Source organism: Ambystoma mexicanum, chromosome 11 (assembly GCF_040938575.1).
Source record: "Ambystoma mexicanum isolate Mex_15411 chromosome 11, UKY_AmexF1_1, whole genome shotgun sequence".
Lineage (NCBI taxonomy): Eukaryota > Metazoa > Chordata > Amphibia > Caudata > Ambystomatidae > Ambystoma > Ambystoma mexicanum.
In genome coordinates this window covers 380,240,633-380,256,053 of record NC_090934.1, presented here as the reverse complement: position 1 = coordinate 380,256,053, position 15,421 = coordinate 380,240,633, and the positions used below count along the sequence as shown (strand labels likewise).

Here is a 15,421-nt window from a genome sequence, read left to right as displayed (position 1 = left end):
CCCGCCAGCCGGACCGCTCGCCGGCGCAAACAACAAAAAGGCGTGGGGTGTAAGGGCTTTTTCCAGTCCCCTCCTCAACGTCTGCCTCAGAGGGAAAGAAGGCATGACGCGCCCCTTCGGGTCCACGTGTCTCCAGTGGGCGGCAGGCTTGCCCTCCATTCACAATTCTGGCAGCAGAATTTCGGGGACCCCTGGATCCTCTCTGTAGTATCCACGGGGTACCGTCTTCCTATGCCAGCCTCTTCTCCCTCCTCCCCTCCATTCCCACTGGTTGGGACAGCAACTCTTTGGGCAGAGATCCGGTCGCTCATAGAGAGCCAGCCAGTGGAGGAAGTCCCATCCTCCCATCAAGGCTTTGGCTTCTACTCCAGGATTTTCGCTATTCAGAAGAACCAGGCGGGCCTGAGAGTTGTGCTGGACCTTTCCACCCTCAACCTCTCCCTACAAAAATGTAAGATGGTTATGCCAGCTTTTATAGCGGAGACATTGACAGGGGAGACTGAATATGCTTCCTGGACCTGAAGGATGCGTACCTACATGTCCCGATTTGGCAGCCCCATTGTTCTTTCCTACGGTTCAGGATCATGGGCTACCATTTCCAATACAAAGTCCTTCCATTTGCCCTCAACTCGGTCGCCAGGGTCTTTACCAGACTCATGAACTCTGTGGCGGCTCTCCTCAGAGCGCAGGGCCTCCACATCTACTCATACCTCGATGACTGGCTCGTCAGGGCTACATCCCCGGAAGCGGTTTGCCACTCTTCCCATGCCCTTATGAACACAGTGCACTACCTGGGCTTCTCACTCAACCTCAAGAAGTCACAGCTGCTCCCTACGCAGACTGACATTCCTGGGACTCATTTGGGACACATGCTCCAAGAGGGTTTCCCCGTCGGAAGACAAAATCTCAGCCATCAAGAGGGCCACTGCCCACTTCCTAAGCAGAGAGAGGACCTCAGCATGGTGGTACAAACATATCCTGGATCTACTGGCGGCGGTCCTGTTAGCCGTGCCGCACACAAGACTAAGGATGAGAAGGTTTCAGCTGCACTTCGCGGCCTCCTGGAATCAGGAGCGGGGCTCGCAATCCAAGATGATCAACGTTCCTCCATCTCTCCACCCGGACCTAACTTGGTGGTCCATGGACTGCAACCTACAGACGGGCAAGTCCTTTCGGCCACCCTCTCCGCAGGCCACCATCACCACAGACTCCTCGCTCCAGGGCTGGGGAGCCACACTGGGCGATCTCTCGGTCCACGGCACCTGGACTCAGCAGGAGCAGGAATACCACATCAATTGGTTGGAGCTGAACGCCATCGGGCTAGCGCTCAGAGCATTCCTACCACTTCTCAAGGGAAAGGTTGTCCTCATCCAGACAGACAACTCGACCAGCATGTACTATGTCAACAAGCAGGGAGGCACCAGATCCCCTCCTCTGTGCAGGCTGACGATCGGCATTTGGGAATGGGCCCTGGAAAACGACATTTACCTCTCGGCAGTCCACCTCCTGGAAGGAATCCAACCTGAAGGGGGACAGGCTCAGCATGCTGGGAGTGGACAATTATGAGTGGAAGCTAAACAACCTCGTTATTCTGGAGATCTTCAACAGGTGGGGTCATCCCCAAGTGGATCTCTTTGCCACCTGGCACAACAAGAAGTATTCGCAGGGTCAGGGCCCCGGCTCTCTGGGCGACGCATTTCACCTACAGTGGACTGGCATGAAGGCCTGCGCCTTTCCGCCTACTCTCCTGATCCACAGGGTAATTTGCAAGATCAAGGAGTCTCACTAACTCATCATTCTGATAGCTCCATGGTGGCCGGCCAGACCATGGTTTTCAGAGCTACTCGGCCTCTCTGAGGTGCCCCCGATGCACCCTCCGACGGGCCCAGCACATCATCTGGCACAGCAAGGGGGCAGAATCATCCACCCCACGCCAGGGAAACAAGCCCTCACAGCGTGAGACCTGAGCAGGTAACGCTTCGGCACCTTAGCCTCTCACAGGCCAATCTGGAGATCATACAGGGCGCCAGGAGCAAAGCCACCAGGGCCCAGTACAAAAGCAAATTAACCAGATTCTGCCACTGGGCAGACTCCAAGGGAATTGACCCCTTGGCCTGCAATTTGGACGACATCCTCTCCTTTTCGGCGCACCTCGCTCATTTGGGCGTACCGGTGGAAACCTGCCGTACATACCTTGCAGCCATGGGGGCTTACAGGAACTCAGAGGGAGGCATTTTTTCCTCCTCCAACCCTATTGTCAAGAAACATCTGACTGGTCTTGCTAGGCTCTACCCGCCCATCAAGAGAATGCACCCTCTGTCGGATTTTAACATAGTCTTGGGCGCTCTGGCGCACAAACCATTCGAGCCAATGGCGTCCGTGGACATTAAGCTGGTCACCATCAAGACGGCGTTACTAGTCGGTCTTACCTCGGCTCGCAGAGTCAGTGAGATCCAGGCGCTGGCCGCCTCTGAACCATATACCTCCTTTCACAAAGACAAGGTAGTCATGCGGATGCACCCGGCATTTCTGCCGAAGGTTCCATCTGCATTTTACTTGAACAAAGAAATAGTCCTTTCTACATTCTTTCCCAATCCCAAGGACGAAGCACAGAGAGTGCTGCACTGCCTGGATGTCAGGTGTGCCCTAAACTTTTACTTGGACAGGACCAAGGGCTTCCGCAAGTCGAAAGCTCTGTTGCTTTTGGAGACTCGAGGCCATGCGATCAGGCCTCTAAGGCTTCCATATCCCGCTGGATGGTCTCTGCCATCAAGGAAGCGTATGAGGGCCAGCACAAGCTGCTCCCAGCCAACATGCATGCCCACGCAGTCGGGGCCAAGGCAACGGCCATCGCATTCCAGCGACATGTCCCTTGGCAAGTCATAAGCAGGGCGGTCACTTGGGTCTCTCACTCGGCTTTCTGCAAGCATTACTGTTTGGATGCCGGCTCTAGATCTGATGCGACTTTCGGAGAGGCGGTTCTCGGGAACCTATTTGCTTAAGGAGGGTCCCCTCGCCACCCTGGGGCTACAATCAGTTGTAATCGCCCATACAGTATGGAGGAAAGGGGACGGGACGTAAGAGTAATGTAAGTTACTCACCGTAGTGACTAACGTACTCTTAGTCCATAGTCCCCTTTCCTCCATACGTCCCATCAACCTCCCCCTTAATAATACTGGTGTCATTAGGCAATGTTAAATCTATTGTCGACGCATCAATGGGGACGGAGGTGTGGCGGCGGAGTCAGGGTAGCGCATGCTCCCTCGGCCGCGCCTCTAAATTTAAAGGGGAATAAGGTTTTTTTCTGGTGAAAAGGGTTCTGTCTCCCGTCCCTTGGAAGGGACGCCCATACAGTATGGAGGAAAGGGGACTATGTACTAAGTTAGTCACTACGGTGAATAATTTATATAACTTCCAGCCTGCTCCCTGTCCGATGGTGGGGGAGCTGCTGCTTCTTGTTGTGCGGGGCACTTATTATCCGGATCCCTGTGTTGTGCCTGTTACTGGCCCCTGACTCCTATCCTTCCCATGGAGTGAAGGCTGCCTGTGCCTCAGCGTGGCTGCTCTGGTGTGCCCACTGAATCCGTCTCTCCGGTGGGCGAGCTCGTCGCTAGTTGCCTGACTGCTCTCAGTCGCTGATAGGGGAGCTGGGATGTTGTTTCCCGCTGCTCACCCCTCGTGGGCTTGTGCTCTTCCGCCGCACGGAGCCCGCCACCGTCTACTATCCCTGCGCTCCGGGTTGCCGAAGTCCTGGGTGCCTGCCCCCACGCTTCTCCTCACCTCGGTGTTGTGTGGCCTGCCTCGCTGTCTCCACCACCACCGTCCGAGGGCTACTGCTCTGTTCTTTCAGCTGTCTGCATGTGTATGCAGCCTTCGGATGCCTCTTCTCCCCTGCAGCACTCCTCCATCTACGACCGCAAGGGGGAATGGGTGTCTCTCCGGAGGGTCCTCTTCTCTGGCTCTCGTACTGCAGCCGATCCACACTGCAGGGTGCTCCCCTTGTGTGTGTCTCTCCCTCAGTTGCTCGGCCTTTCGCTGTGTCTGACCCCTGCTCCCCGCTTGCGTGTGCGAATGGGTCTCATGTGCTGACCGCCAGGTTCACCAGTGCCTGTTCCTGTTGGTGGTGGTGGCCATCTTGCAGTCTCTCATACCGGTGCCTTCCCTTGCTGCGTTCTTCCTCGCACCAGCTCATATAGAGCGTTTCCTGCCCTCTGGCTCGCACAATCAGCTCTTGGGGTGTTCCGATTTATGATTCCACTGACTCTGCTTTCAAGGTTTTTCGTTGCAGGATTTATGACGGATAGTCGTGTGACCTGGAGCAGGAGCTCCGGAGCTTCACCACTGCATCCGTCGCTGGCCACGCGCTCCCCCCCACAAAACATCCCTCCCCCCACCCCCTGCCCTGTTAATCTTGGGTGCTTGCCAGCCACCAAAATAAATGAAAAATAAATCTGCAAGCAGGTTAGTGAATTTAAAAATGCTTTACTTTGCTCATGTTAATCACAGTTCCAGGGCATAGACAAAAACTTTCATAACAAACAGTAGAGACCAAGGCATTTGACCTTTCTGCAGCTGTAGACTGCTTGGTACTGAGGGAAGGAAATGCGATTGGTGCAGTGGCTAGCTGAAATCTTCACTTCCCATTTTTGGTGGACAACCAACCCTTTCGACAACCTTGACGACAACTTGCAGTCATCTCAGGTTATCCATGATCTTTTCTGCCAAGCTCTGTTGTAGTGTTTCCATCAGGGTCAGAGCCTCAGTAAGTAGGCACTGTTTTACATGGGTTCCCTAGCACCCCTACTTCTTTAGATATTCTAAATTTTACTTGTACTGTGGTCAACAGTGAATGGCCCAGCAGTTCTCCTGAGGCACTCATTTAAAACTGTGACTGGACCTAAACCTACCGTGACCCGGCAGCTGACTCAAACCCTCTTTATTAGTAGGCAATAATACTTCCACCTATTGCTTTTCTTGGAATTTACCGTACATAAATCATAAAATATCTATCTAAAGATGTTTAAAGGTTATGCCTTATTGGCCCACTCTCCTAAATTCTGGCATTGATTTCTTGACCACCTCTAGTAGCAATAAGATAGTCAGCGGGGTACGCCTTTAGACCCCCCTCCTCCCACCTCCCTAGTGAGTGGGGAAGCCTCTAGACCCCCTGACATATCTATATTAATGGCTTGCATGAAACCTACTCTATGGCTCCAAGTGAACACTTGGATAGGGTCTAGGGGTGCTAATCTGAGATGGGGAGATGGCAACTGTGTCTTTGAGTGAGCAACTAGGTTTTAAGTGGTGTCCCTGATGACCATGTTTAACATTTGTTTACCAATGCTTGATTTTTCAGCATCCTCTCTCTGGAACTGCACCCATTGTGTGGCTGCCGTATTCTGCAATTGACCACCTGCTGCAGGCCCTTGGAGAGAATTCAGCGAACCAGCAGAACATTGCAGTGAGTAGGACACCCATGTTCTCTCCATCCAAAAAGAGTAGTTACTGAGGATATTAATGCAGTAGTGGTTTAAGAGCAGGTTCCTCTTGAATGTTAGTGACAAATAGCGCTTATGTTATCTTTGTATAGTGCCTAACTGCCATTGGCAAGGTTCCAAAGTGCTTTTTGTCTGAAGGCTTTGCAGATTGGATTCCAAACACTGTGTTAAACAGTGCAGTTCATTGCATATAAAATAGAACATGACTGTACATTACAATTGCGGGAAAATGACCATTTGCTTTGGTTGCAATAAATACTCCTGTAACATCTTTAGCCGTTTTTATTTTGCAGGTGCAGGGTGCTGTTTATTTCACTATGCAAGAGAATGAGGGATACTGTGTGATAATGCATGTGAAATAAATAGTCGCTGGGACATCTCGTATGGTCTGGAGACACGGTCAGGACAGCAAGAATTATTTCCTCAGGAATTTCTTTCCAGGGATGCCCTTATTGCCGTCTTGGTGTCAGACTTAAGAGATGCCAGCAGGCTTGATACTACACCCTACTATGAAATTATGCAGACCTTGCAATCCAGTTTTGCCCCATGTCTGTTCTAGGAGGACAATGACTAGAGGGTGGACCCCAAAAAGGCCCTATTTACTGGTTTGAGGACCAGTGTAATTTAGAATTAGCAGTCCTAGAATATTTGGAGAGAAATTGTCATTCCCGCAAATGTTTTCTCACCTGTATTGTCACTGGATACCTGGTTGTCTTTGCTAGTATGAGAACCGAATGGCATCTTTTATGGGGATTGTGCACTAAAGTGTGGAGCGAGCAATCTGGTTAGACGCAACTATATTTCCCTAAAAGATACTGATGGCAGTTGCATGATAAATTGTACTCTACATTACTTGAAAATTCGGAAGACCATGCATTGGATTTCAGGAAATTCATTGCAAGATAACTGCACATGTTAGAAATGTATTTTATTTGTTTATTTAGTCATTTGTATAGCGCACATAGCCCAGATGCATCTAGGCGTTTTTATACCTAAGAAGGTTGGTTACAGTAGTTGCTTGCAGAGGTAAAAGGTACAGACATTACATTATTTACCTGCATGGGTAATAGGTTACAGACCTTGTTTGCATGAGATTCAGACCGTGGTTACATTAGATTCATCATACATTAGGCTGACCTCTGTATGAAAGTGCAAGGAATTACAGTGGAATTACCATGTTTAGGGTGACGAGCATTAGGTTGTCTTCTGAGGGTTATAAGGAGCAGTTGTGTGGGATGCAGAAGGGATGGGTAGGAAGGTAGTGGCAGGATGGCAGAATAAAGGTGCAGGTGGGTGTGTGGTCGTAAAGCTTCTTAGTGTCTTGGGGGGGAGGGGAGCCAGGTTTTGAGGCCTTTGCAGAAGGACCAGAGGGATGGGCTTGATCTCAGGGCCAGGGGCATCGAGTTCCATAGTTTGGCCGCAATCACTGGAAAGCTGGAGCCTCCAGCTTTTTGTTAGGGATGGCAATGTGGCAGGAGTAGGCTGACCAGGTGGGTCTGTTGGACTGGACTTTAGAAATGTGTCTGGCTAGGTAGTTCGGAGCGCTATTAGAAAGGCATTTGTGCATTAGTGAGAAGGTTTTGACTTTAATGCGATCTTGAACTGCAGCCAGTGGCTATTGCGTCTAGCTAATGAGATGTGTTCTTTTTTAGGGATGTTGAGGGCGGCTCTGACTGCATTGTTCTGGACTATTTGTAGTTGGTTAATGTTTCGGGCGTTGGCGTCTACAAAGAGAGAGTTACAGTAGTCAATCCTAGATAAGTGCTCTGGTGAGGGTGATAGTTGTCTGTGGTTAAGAAAGGTCTGCTAGCGATGATCGGTTTGGTGATGCGATGGCCTTGACTTTCCTTGTTAAGGAAAGTGATGAGTCCAGGTGAACTCCTAGTGTTTTTACCTCATTTGCTACTGTGATAATGTTCCCATCAATGGTGAAGGATTTATAATATTGGGGGTAGATTATTTAGCTTAAATTGACTGCCAATGATGAGTAGTCTGGTTTCATCGTCATTAAGACAAAGCTTTCGGTGTGCCATCCAGGTTTGTATGGTGAGGTAGATTTTATTCAGTGAGTTGGAGTCGGTGTAGTAGTTTCCGGTGATCGGTAGGAGTATATTGGGTGTCTGCATAATTGGAATCTGTGACTCCTAGTTTGTTTAGGAGGTCGAATAGCGGCTTAGTGAACATGTTGTACAGAGTTGGCAGACACATGATCCTTGGGGAACTCCACAGGAGACTGGGCTGGTGAGGCTGCTGCTGAGGTGGAGAAAACTCTTATAGTGCGGTTGGATAGGAATGATTCAATCCGATTTATGTCGTTGGTCGAGAAGTGGGCAGCTAGGGCAAGGTGTTGGCAGAGTATATTGTGGTTAACAAAGTCAAAAGCTGCAGAGACGTCAAATAGGAGAATTGCTAAGTCCCCCTTGTCTTTAATTTGGTCCATTTGAATTTTGAGGTCCAAGAGGGTGGTTTCAGTTCCGTGGCGAAGGCGGAAGCCTGACTGGCAGTGGCCTAGGAGGTTGTGGGTTTCTGGAAAGGTTTGTATCTGTAGGTATGCAACTCTGTCGAGTATTTTCAGAAGGAAGGGTACCGTTGTGATGGGACGGTAATTGGTGGGGACGTTTGAGATCAGTGTAGGTTTTTTGAGCAGTGCGAGTACCAAAGCTTCTTTAATATTTTCTGGTACCTTACTGGAGAAGGAGTTGTTAATCAAGGTTGTGATGAATGGATAAAGCTTGTCACTGCAGTCTTTAATGAGAGAGGCGGGGCAAATATCACCTTGACATCTAGAAGGCTTCTGTCCCTTGATGATTTTTGTGGATTCGGCGGTGGTGGCAGGCGAATTCGAATCTAGGAGCGGTGGTTAGCGATGTGGGGGGTGGGTCTGGTGGTTGGGTGGCTAGGAGTTTAGATTTTTTAGCATTGATTTTATTTTGGGGTGGAGTGGTCTTGTTCCAGAGGGCATTTTGGATGTTCGGACACCAAGGACGATCCTTGATACAGGGGTCAGGTGTTGGGACTGGTGATTTGAGCTCCTGTATTATGTAGAAGAGCTCTCGTTCCCGAGTGAGTGTTTTCGATTCTCATATTGTATGAGTTGCCCTTTGATTGGATGGTGGCTTCCTTATATTCAGTGGCTAGTGTATTGAAATGTAGTTTGTTTGTGTCGGAAGGTTTTTTTTTTCCAAGCACTCTAAGCCGTTCTTTTAGTAGGTTTTTAAGGCTAGCAGTGTACCATGAATTAGCGTGAGCTATCGGTTTGGCTTTGCAGTTGCTCAGGCGAGCAATTTTGTTAATGGAAGCTAGGAAGGTTTGGTTTTAGAGAGTCACCATGGAGGTAGGGTCGGAGGTGGTGTTAAGGTGAGTAGTTATCAGTAGTAGCAAAGGGAGCATGTTGTCAGGGGTGATGTTCCGATGGTTTCTTGAGTGTCGCCGGGATGCGTTGAGGCAGAGTATTGGGCTTGGTTATCACGCAGATGGAAAATAGAATGACATTGTGGTCTGACCCTGGGCATGGTTCGCTAGCTAGTATGTTGATGAGGCAGTTAAGGTCTGCTAGCCAGTCCAATATCCTTCCTTTGTTATGGGTAAGGTTGCAGATGTGATGAGTGAAACCTTGCACTTCAATGGTGTTGTCGAGGGCCTTGGTTCTGATGGGTCATTGAGGCCTAAATTGAAGTCTCCCAGAATGACTCTTTTTACAAGGCTTTGGTGTTGGTTGCGAGGAAGGAAGCTATGTCTTCCTCGAACGAGGTCACATGGCCTAGGAGTCTATAGATTAGGTGGAGCGTGGAGGTGGAGGTGGCAGAGAGGGAGATTTTAAACTTAATCACTTCTCCCGAGGGGAAGGTGTGGTTGGTAGTTTCTCTCAGTATGATGTTATCTTTGGCGATGAGCACCACTCTGACTCCTTTGGAGATCGTTTTATCTTTCCTAAGGATGGTGGACCCCTTAGGGATGACCATAGAGAGGACAGGGCAGACTGTTGGGTGCAGCCAAGTTTCTGTTATAGCAAGGAGGTCTAGATCATTAGTTGTGATAAGGTCGGCAATGTCCAGGGTGTGTTCCAGGAGGGATCTGGCATTAAGGGCTCCCTTAACGTGGGTTGTGGTATCTGTATTCGCAGTGTTAGTTTTCAGGGAGTTTGGTTTCATTGGCTTCTCCTTATCGGGAGCGGGTGAGCCAGTGTGGGTGAGATCGTTCTGGGATGAGCTAATCCGCGTAGATGCGTGATATCTAGTTGCTAGGTGGGTCATCGCTCTTGTTCGGCAGAAACCTGTGCAGTTCCCTTAGGGACCACTGCAAAAAGTTTAAGACTACAGGTGTTAGCAGTAAACCCAGATTTACCTGGTAGCTGTGGCTGAGCAGTCAGACTTCTCTCAAGAAGAGTTAGGCAGTATGTAGAGTATACACATTACGTACAAAGAGACAGTAGCACAAGCAAACACTGACCAGAGCTTTGGTATAAAAGTATATAATTATTTATTTAAAAACACACTTGTAAAAATACACTGGCACTAATATGTCAAGCAAGTTCAAACACAGTCACTAGAAATATATAGACCTCCCTAATTAATTATTTGACAAGTCTAGGTTAGTACACCACTTATTTAGCAAAACAGAGGTGAGTGCGTAACCATAAATGGCACTCCAATAATGATTTAAAAATGGAGAGAAAAGGCAGAAATAGGAAAACACACAATACCAACACTTTTAAAGAACCACAGCAAGTCAAGAAAGGCAGGGTCTACTGTAGAGCAAAATGTTCATAGGCCAGGCCCACTCTTGGAGAGAGCAAGGCGGAATGTTCCCAAGATCACACAGTTGAAGTACACTTTAAAAGTCTTTGCAGATAGTTCAAAAATGAGTTGGATCAGTTCAGAAAAGTTAGTTAACAGGTCCGAGATCACCCCAGGATAGAGGGTCAAGGATTTACGGGACACCTTGGACAGTCTGTTGCAAGGGAGACCAGGCGGGACACAGTACCTGAAATGGCGAGAAAGCTCCAGCGGGGGCAGTTGTTCCTGGCAGCGGGTGCAAGTCGGTGCTTCGTCCAGGGGAAGAGAAGATCTCGACGTAGAGGAAAGCTGGAGGTCGTTGCACTGCCAGGGAAGAAACCAGCCGCAGAGTTTCTCGGTTAAAAGGTATTACCCTTTTATTCGCGGTAGTGTTGAAGCATATCTATCCCTCTGCCGGGGTGCTTGGCACGGGCGATTCGACCACGAGACGATCCAGGAAGGCGAAAAAAGGCGAACTGGTTAACCCCACCAGCACAAAGGAAGAAGACTCTCCTGGAAGAAGATCTTCTCTGTCATTGGGAAGTGGTGAGTTCAGTTCAGCAGGGCTCCACGGTGGTGTCGTCGTTGCAGGTCGGCTCAGCTTCTCCCTCTTTGGATTCTTTAGGTCCTGTGGCGAATTCTGAAGTTCCAGTCCCCAAAGCCCTGCTTTTATGCGGAAAACCCCCATTCATCAGCCTAGCTGTCACTCAAACATGCTAAGTGGTGAGCCGGGCGGCTCACCACTGGGCCAATCACACAAGAGTGCGACTTGAGTTGCTGAGGCAACTCAATCCAGGGTGCCTATTCCCCCCTCCCACACATCCTGTAGACCCAGACAGAGTGGCACCACTTTTGGAGGCTTCTGTGCAGAAGCCCGCCAAAAGTGGCACAAAGGGCTCGGCTTGGGTTGGAGTTACAGAGGCGAACACAAACACCATTTTTATACAGAGTCCTGGCAAAAAGACCCAACCGGGGAATAACTATTAAATAAATAACCCAGCGTTATCTTTAACATTGCACCAAAAAAGTGGTGCGTTTAAAATTAATGGTAAAATGCCATAGGAAATATTCCTGTGGAATATTTTGCGTGGTAACCACTGCCACCAGCCAGAAACTCGACAAGGGGGGACTGGACAGTGCCCCCTTGAAAAACAGACCCAGGGGCAATTGAATTACCCCTACCAGTACTTCCACAATATGATGGTTTGTACTGGTTCTGTTCACAATTTAAGACTAGTAAAGTCAATGGTGACTTTACATGCCCTGGGAGACAGTAGTCAGTCCTAGGGTATGGAGTCTGTTTGGGGGCCACTATCACACCCCTGTGTTACTGCACTGGGGGTGCTGTGTAACACACTCACCAAAAACACATGAAGCCATATGGAGTAAAAGACCCCATAGCCCATAAAACACATTACAAAGTCAAAGGACATTCTCAAATCATGCCTAAGAGTGGGAGAAAAAGAGTCTCACTCTTAGCAGGAGAAAAAATTAAACCCCAAAAATCCAGCAAAGCTGCTGGGGGACTCACTAGGTTTGGGACATTAGCCTTTACAGAGAATTCTCCCTAACAGTTCTGGAGGTGAGTAGTTTATTTCTCTGGCCGATGGATGGTATGGTGGTAGGTGGGTTTTTAGGGGTTGAGATTCGGCAGGAGGCTAGGCGTTTGTTTCTGTATTTGATGAAACAGTGTTGTGTGGGTGGAGAAGCAGGGAGGTAGAGGTTCACGTTTGGTGGTCGGGAATTATCAGATGCGAGGTAGCAGTGTGTGTGAAAGGATACCCTTTAGGAAGGAAGTGTGTGGGTGGAATATCATGTCAGTTTGGGAGCATACGTGCAAATTGCAATAAGAGTGTGTGTTTTCGCTGCGGGTGGGGGGGGTAAGGTAAGGAGTGTGGCTGTTAAAGCCATCTGTTCGGACCAGGGACTCAGTGCGTGAGCAGGGTTGGTCATTGTGAATGCTTTTTGGAAAGTATATGCCGGGGTGGTTGTAAGTTTGTAATCTAGGGATCTTACCTAGGGGACAGACAGGGGTTGGCAGAGCAAAGGGCCGATCTGTGTTCGCCTATGTTGGGATTACAGCAGAGAGCTTGCCAGTAGCTAATATACCTGGCTGTGGATGTGTGAATGGTGTGGCTATCAAAGGCCAGCTAGCAAGTTAAATGTATACCTGGATTTGTAAGGGAGGCCAAGAGGGCATGTGACCTATGTAAAAGTCACACCTAGATTTGAGTGGTACCCAGAGGCTGAAAACGCATTAAAATAAATTACACCAAAATGTGAATGTTATCCAGAGGCTTAAAATGCATAAAAAGTTCATATGGATAAACATGATGGTCTAAGGGTTTGTAGAACATATAGATGCATATTTGCAATATATGAAGTTCAGTGGGCCTGTGTTGCCTATGAACGTAAGCTTAGGTTAGCAGGAGCGTTGGTCGAGAGGTTGGAAGATTGAGTTAAGGTGTCAAATGATTTATATGATGAGCATAGGCCTCTGTGTGTTCATTAAAGTTGACTCAGAAGTCCCTGTAGGCAGCGCAAATGCCTTCATTTTGACAATAGTTAGTAATGTGCATAGGCAATGCGAGTCTGTACGGTGGAGGTATCTGAGGGGGCCGGGGATACCCCTGTGCATGCCATAAATGGGAGCCGTGTAACTCCATACCCCCAAACCCCCCATCCACCCCCCATCCCCTCCAGTGGGGAGAGGGAATAGTGCTCCCCTGCACGGCCCGGTACCCACCAGAATTACAACAGCCAGCAATACATGAGGTGGTGAGTCTGGGGTGCATGAAGGCTACTGCAATCCTCTCATTTCAAAAAACACTGCAAAGGGGTAATGCTTGGAGTGGCTGCGAGGGAAGACCGTGTCCCCCTGCCTAATGGGTCTATAACACCAAACCCCATTGAGTGGCAGTGTAGCCGCCCTCCTCCCCCCAACCCCATCTTGCTGAGAAGCCCCTCGGTCTGACTGTGGGGGAAGGCTGCAGAGCTGCTATGTGGGTGACGGTGAGGTCCCTGGACCCTGCCCAAAGGTGCAAGAAGAGCTAGTTATGTGGAAGGAGACAACTTGTGGTGATCATATATGCTAAATTGCCTCTGCGCCCCCATTGGATTGTTCTAAATTCTGTGTTTGCTGAGCCTGGGCCCCCCTTGAGACCAGGGGCGTAGGAAGAGAGGTGCCTGCTGTAGGTTTGAGTGGACTGGAGGTGGCCCCCATCCAGGATCTGCGCATAGACTTTCGAATGAGGCAGAATGTCAAAGGCCTCTAGAAAATCTAAAGGCTCCAGTATACACCCGCAAGCCAGGACCCTCCTGCAAAAGCCATGGCTGCGGACACACCGATGGAGTCATGCTCTGTGCCTTGTGTGCCACTTCTAATGCCGGAATTTCTTACCCAGTGCATTGATCTGCTTCCATGGACATAATGGTCCCGCTCCACTCTGAAATAACTGAGCTTCAAAAGGAGATGGTGTAGTCCATCACTGAGATCAGGAGGGAGGTAGTGGCCCTGGGAGAGCATGTGGACCACAATAAGCGCTCCTTGCCATGATTGAAATGGACATATGAGGTCCACGGAAAGATGTCAGCCCTCCAGGAAAGTAATGAGTCGCCGAGGGGAACGACATTGATGACTGTATCCAGGAGCTCATGTTGCAGGTCACGGCGAGTTATCAAGATGGATAGGCTGCACAGAGTGGGCCCAAGGAGAAACGAGAATCGCCCCAGCCCCAGAGATATTGTGGTGAAATTCCACGACTACAAAGTCAAGGAAGCAATCCTGGGGGAAGGCAAAGTTGAACGAATCCAGTTTCGGAACTCCACAGTCCAAATATTCCAGGACGTCTCCCAGCCCCGCCTAGCAAAGAGAAGACATCTAAAACCCATCACTGTGGAGCTACGATGTCAATACATCCGATACTGATGGACGTATCCATTTGGCCTCAAGTTAAAGGTGAGAATGCAGTGCACACTGTATTCACGGTAGAGGAAGGAGCCCGGCTATTGAAAATCATACAGAGCGAGAAGAGTACCGCACAGCTTGTCGCAGCCATTTATGGTGCCCGAGGAGAGGGCTCCTGCCGCACGGTGCCAGCAGGAGAAAAAAAGAGATGGCCGATGATTGGGCAACAACCAGAAACCTGCTTGTCTTGTACTGGGAGGAACCGGCATATCGGTTATGCCTGATGGCATTTCGTTCTCCACATCGCCCATGGGCAAAGAACTGTTTAACAGTGTTGAGGAGTGTTGCTCCAAGTTGGGAATCTCATAATGTTTTTCGTTGTTATATTCATAACTTGATTAGTTGGATGGGCCGGGGCCTGCAGCGATTTTTATTTTTTTGCCTGCATATAGCAACCTACTGACAGGCTGGGTCATGTGGGAGGTGGTGGAGGGGGACTATCTTTCAGATCAGGTACTTAATTGACTGGCAGATATATTGGTGGTATCTTGGGAGTTACCAGGAGGGCAGCGTGCCAATGGCAGCAGTTACCATGGGAAATGTCTTTTACAGGATCGAAGAAGCATTATTTTTCTGGGGTGGTTCTTAAATAGCTGCAATGGGGGTTCGGAGAAGAACGGGTATGCAATGGCCAACTACATCCTGCAGGTTGTGGGGCACTTTGTAGTGTACTATGGTGATTAATTTAGGGACTGAAAACGCCCATGGCCTGAATATCCCGGATAAACGTACATCGCGGTTTAGGGAGCCGAATAGACTTCAGCTGCATATAGTAGCGCTTCAGGAAACCCACCTATTAAAAAAAGGACCAGGGACTACTCGACCATAGATCCCTTCCATACCAATATCACTACTCGAGCAGTAAAAGGGGCTACTATGTCAGGTCCAATCAGAAACTTCCTGCGGTAGTGATGCTGGCCCACCAGATCCCCCAACCCCCAAGTCTACCTGCCCAATATTCTCTTAGAAGATCTAACTACCAAGCTGGCAAACCCAAGGGGAATTGGGATAAAATAACAAACGCTGATCTTCACTGCACCCACTGCTACTACATCCTTCCTGGACTGGATTTGCTGGGGTTTGTTCAGGCTCACAAGGTGATGTGATGCTGTGAAGACCTAAAATCAATTGCAACAAAAGCAATTACTTTTCACTTGTCTCCAAACTAACTCTTACCTTAT

At 49.2% G+C, this 15,421-nt stretch overlaps 1 protein-coding gene across 1 annotated transcript in view; it reads left to right on the top strand.

Annotated features, from left to right (window-relative positions):
* Positions 1–15,421, top strand: part of NUP160 (nucleoporin 160) — a 1,937,143-nt gene that overhangs the window by 1,858,898 nt on the left and 62,824 nt on the right. Inside the window, exon 35 of the mRNA XM_069623088.1 lies at positions 5,357–5,461. Within this exon, the coding sequence (XP_069479189.1) occupies positions 5,357–5,461 (105 nt within the window). The remainder of the gene's footprint in view (positions 1–5,356; positions 5,462–15,421) is intronic.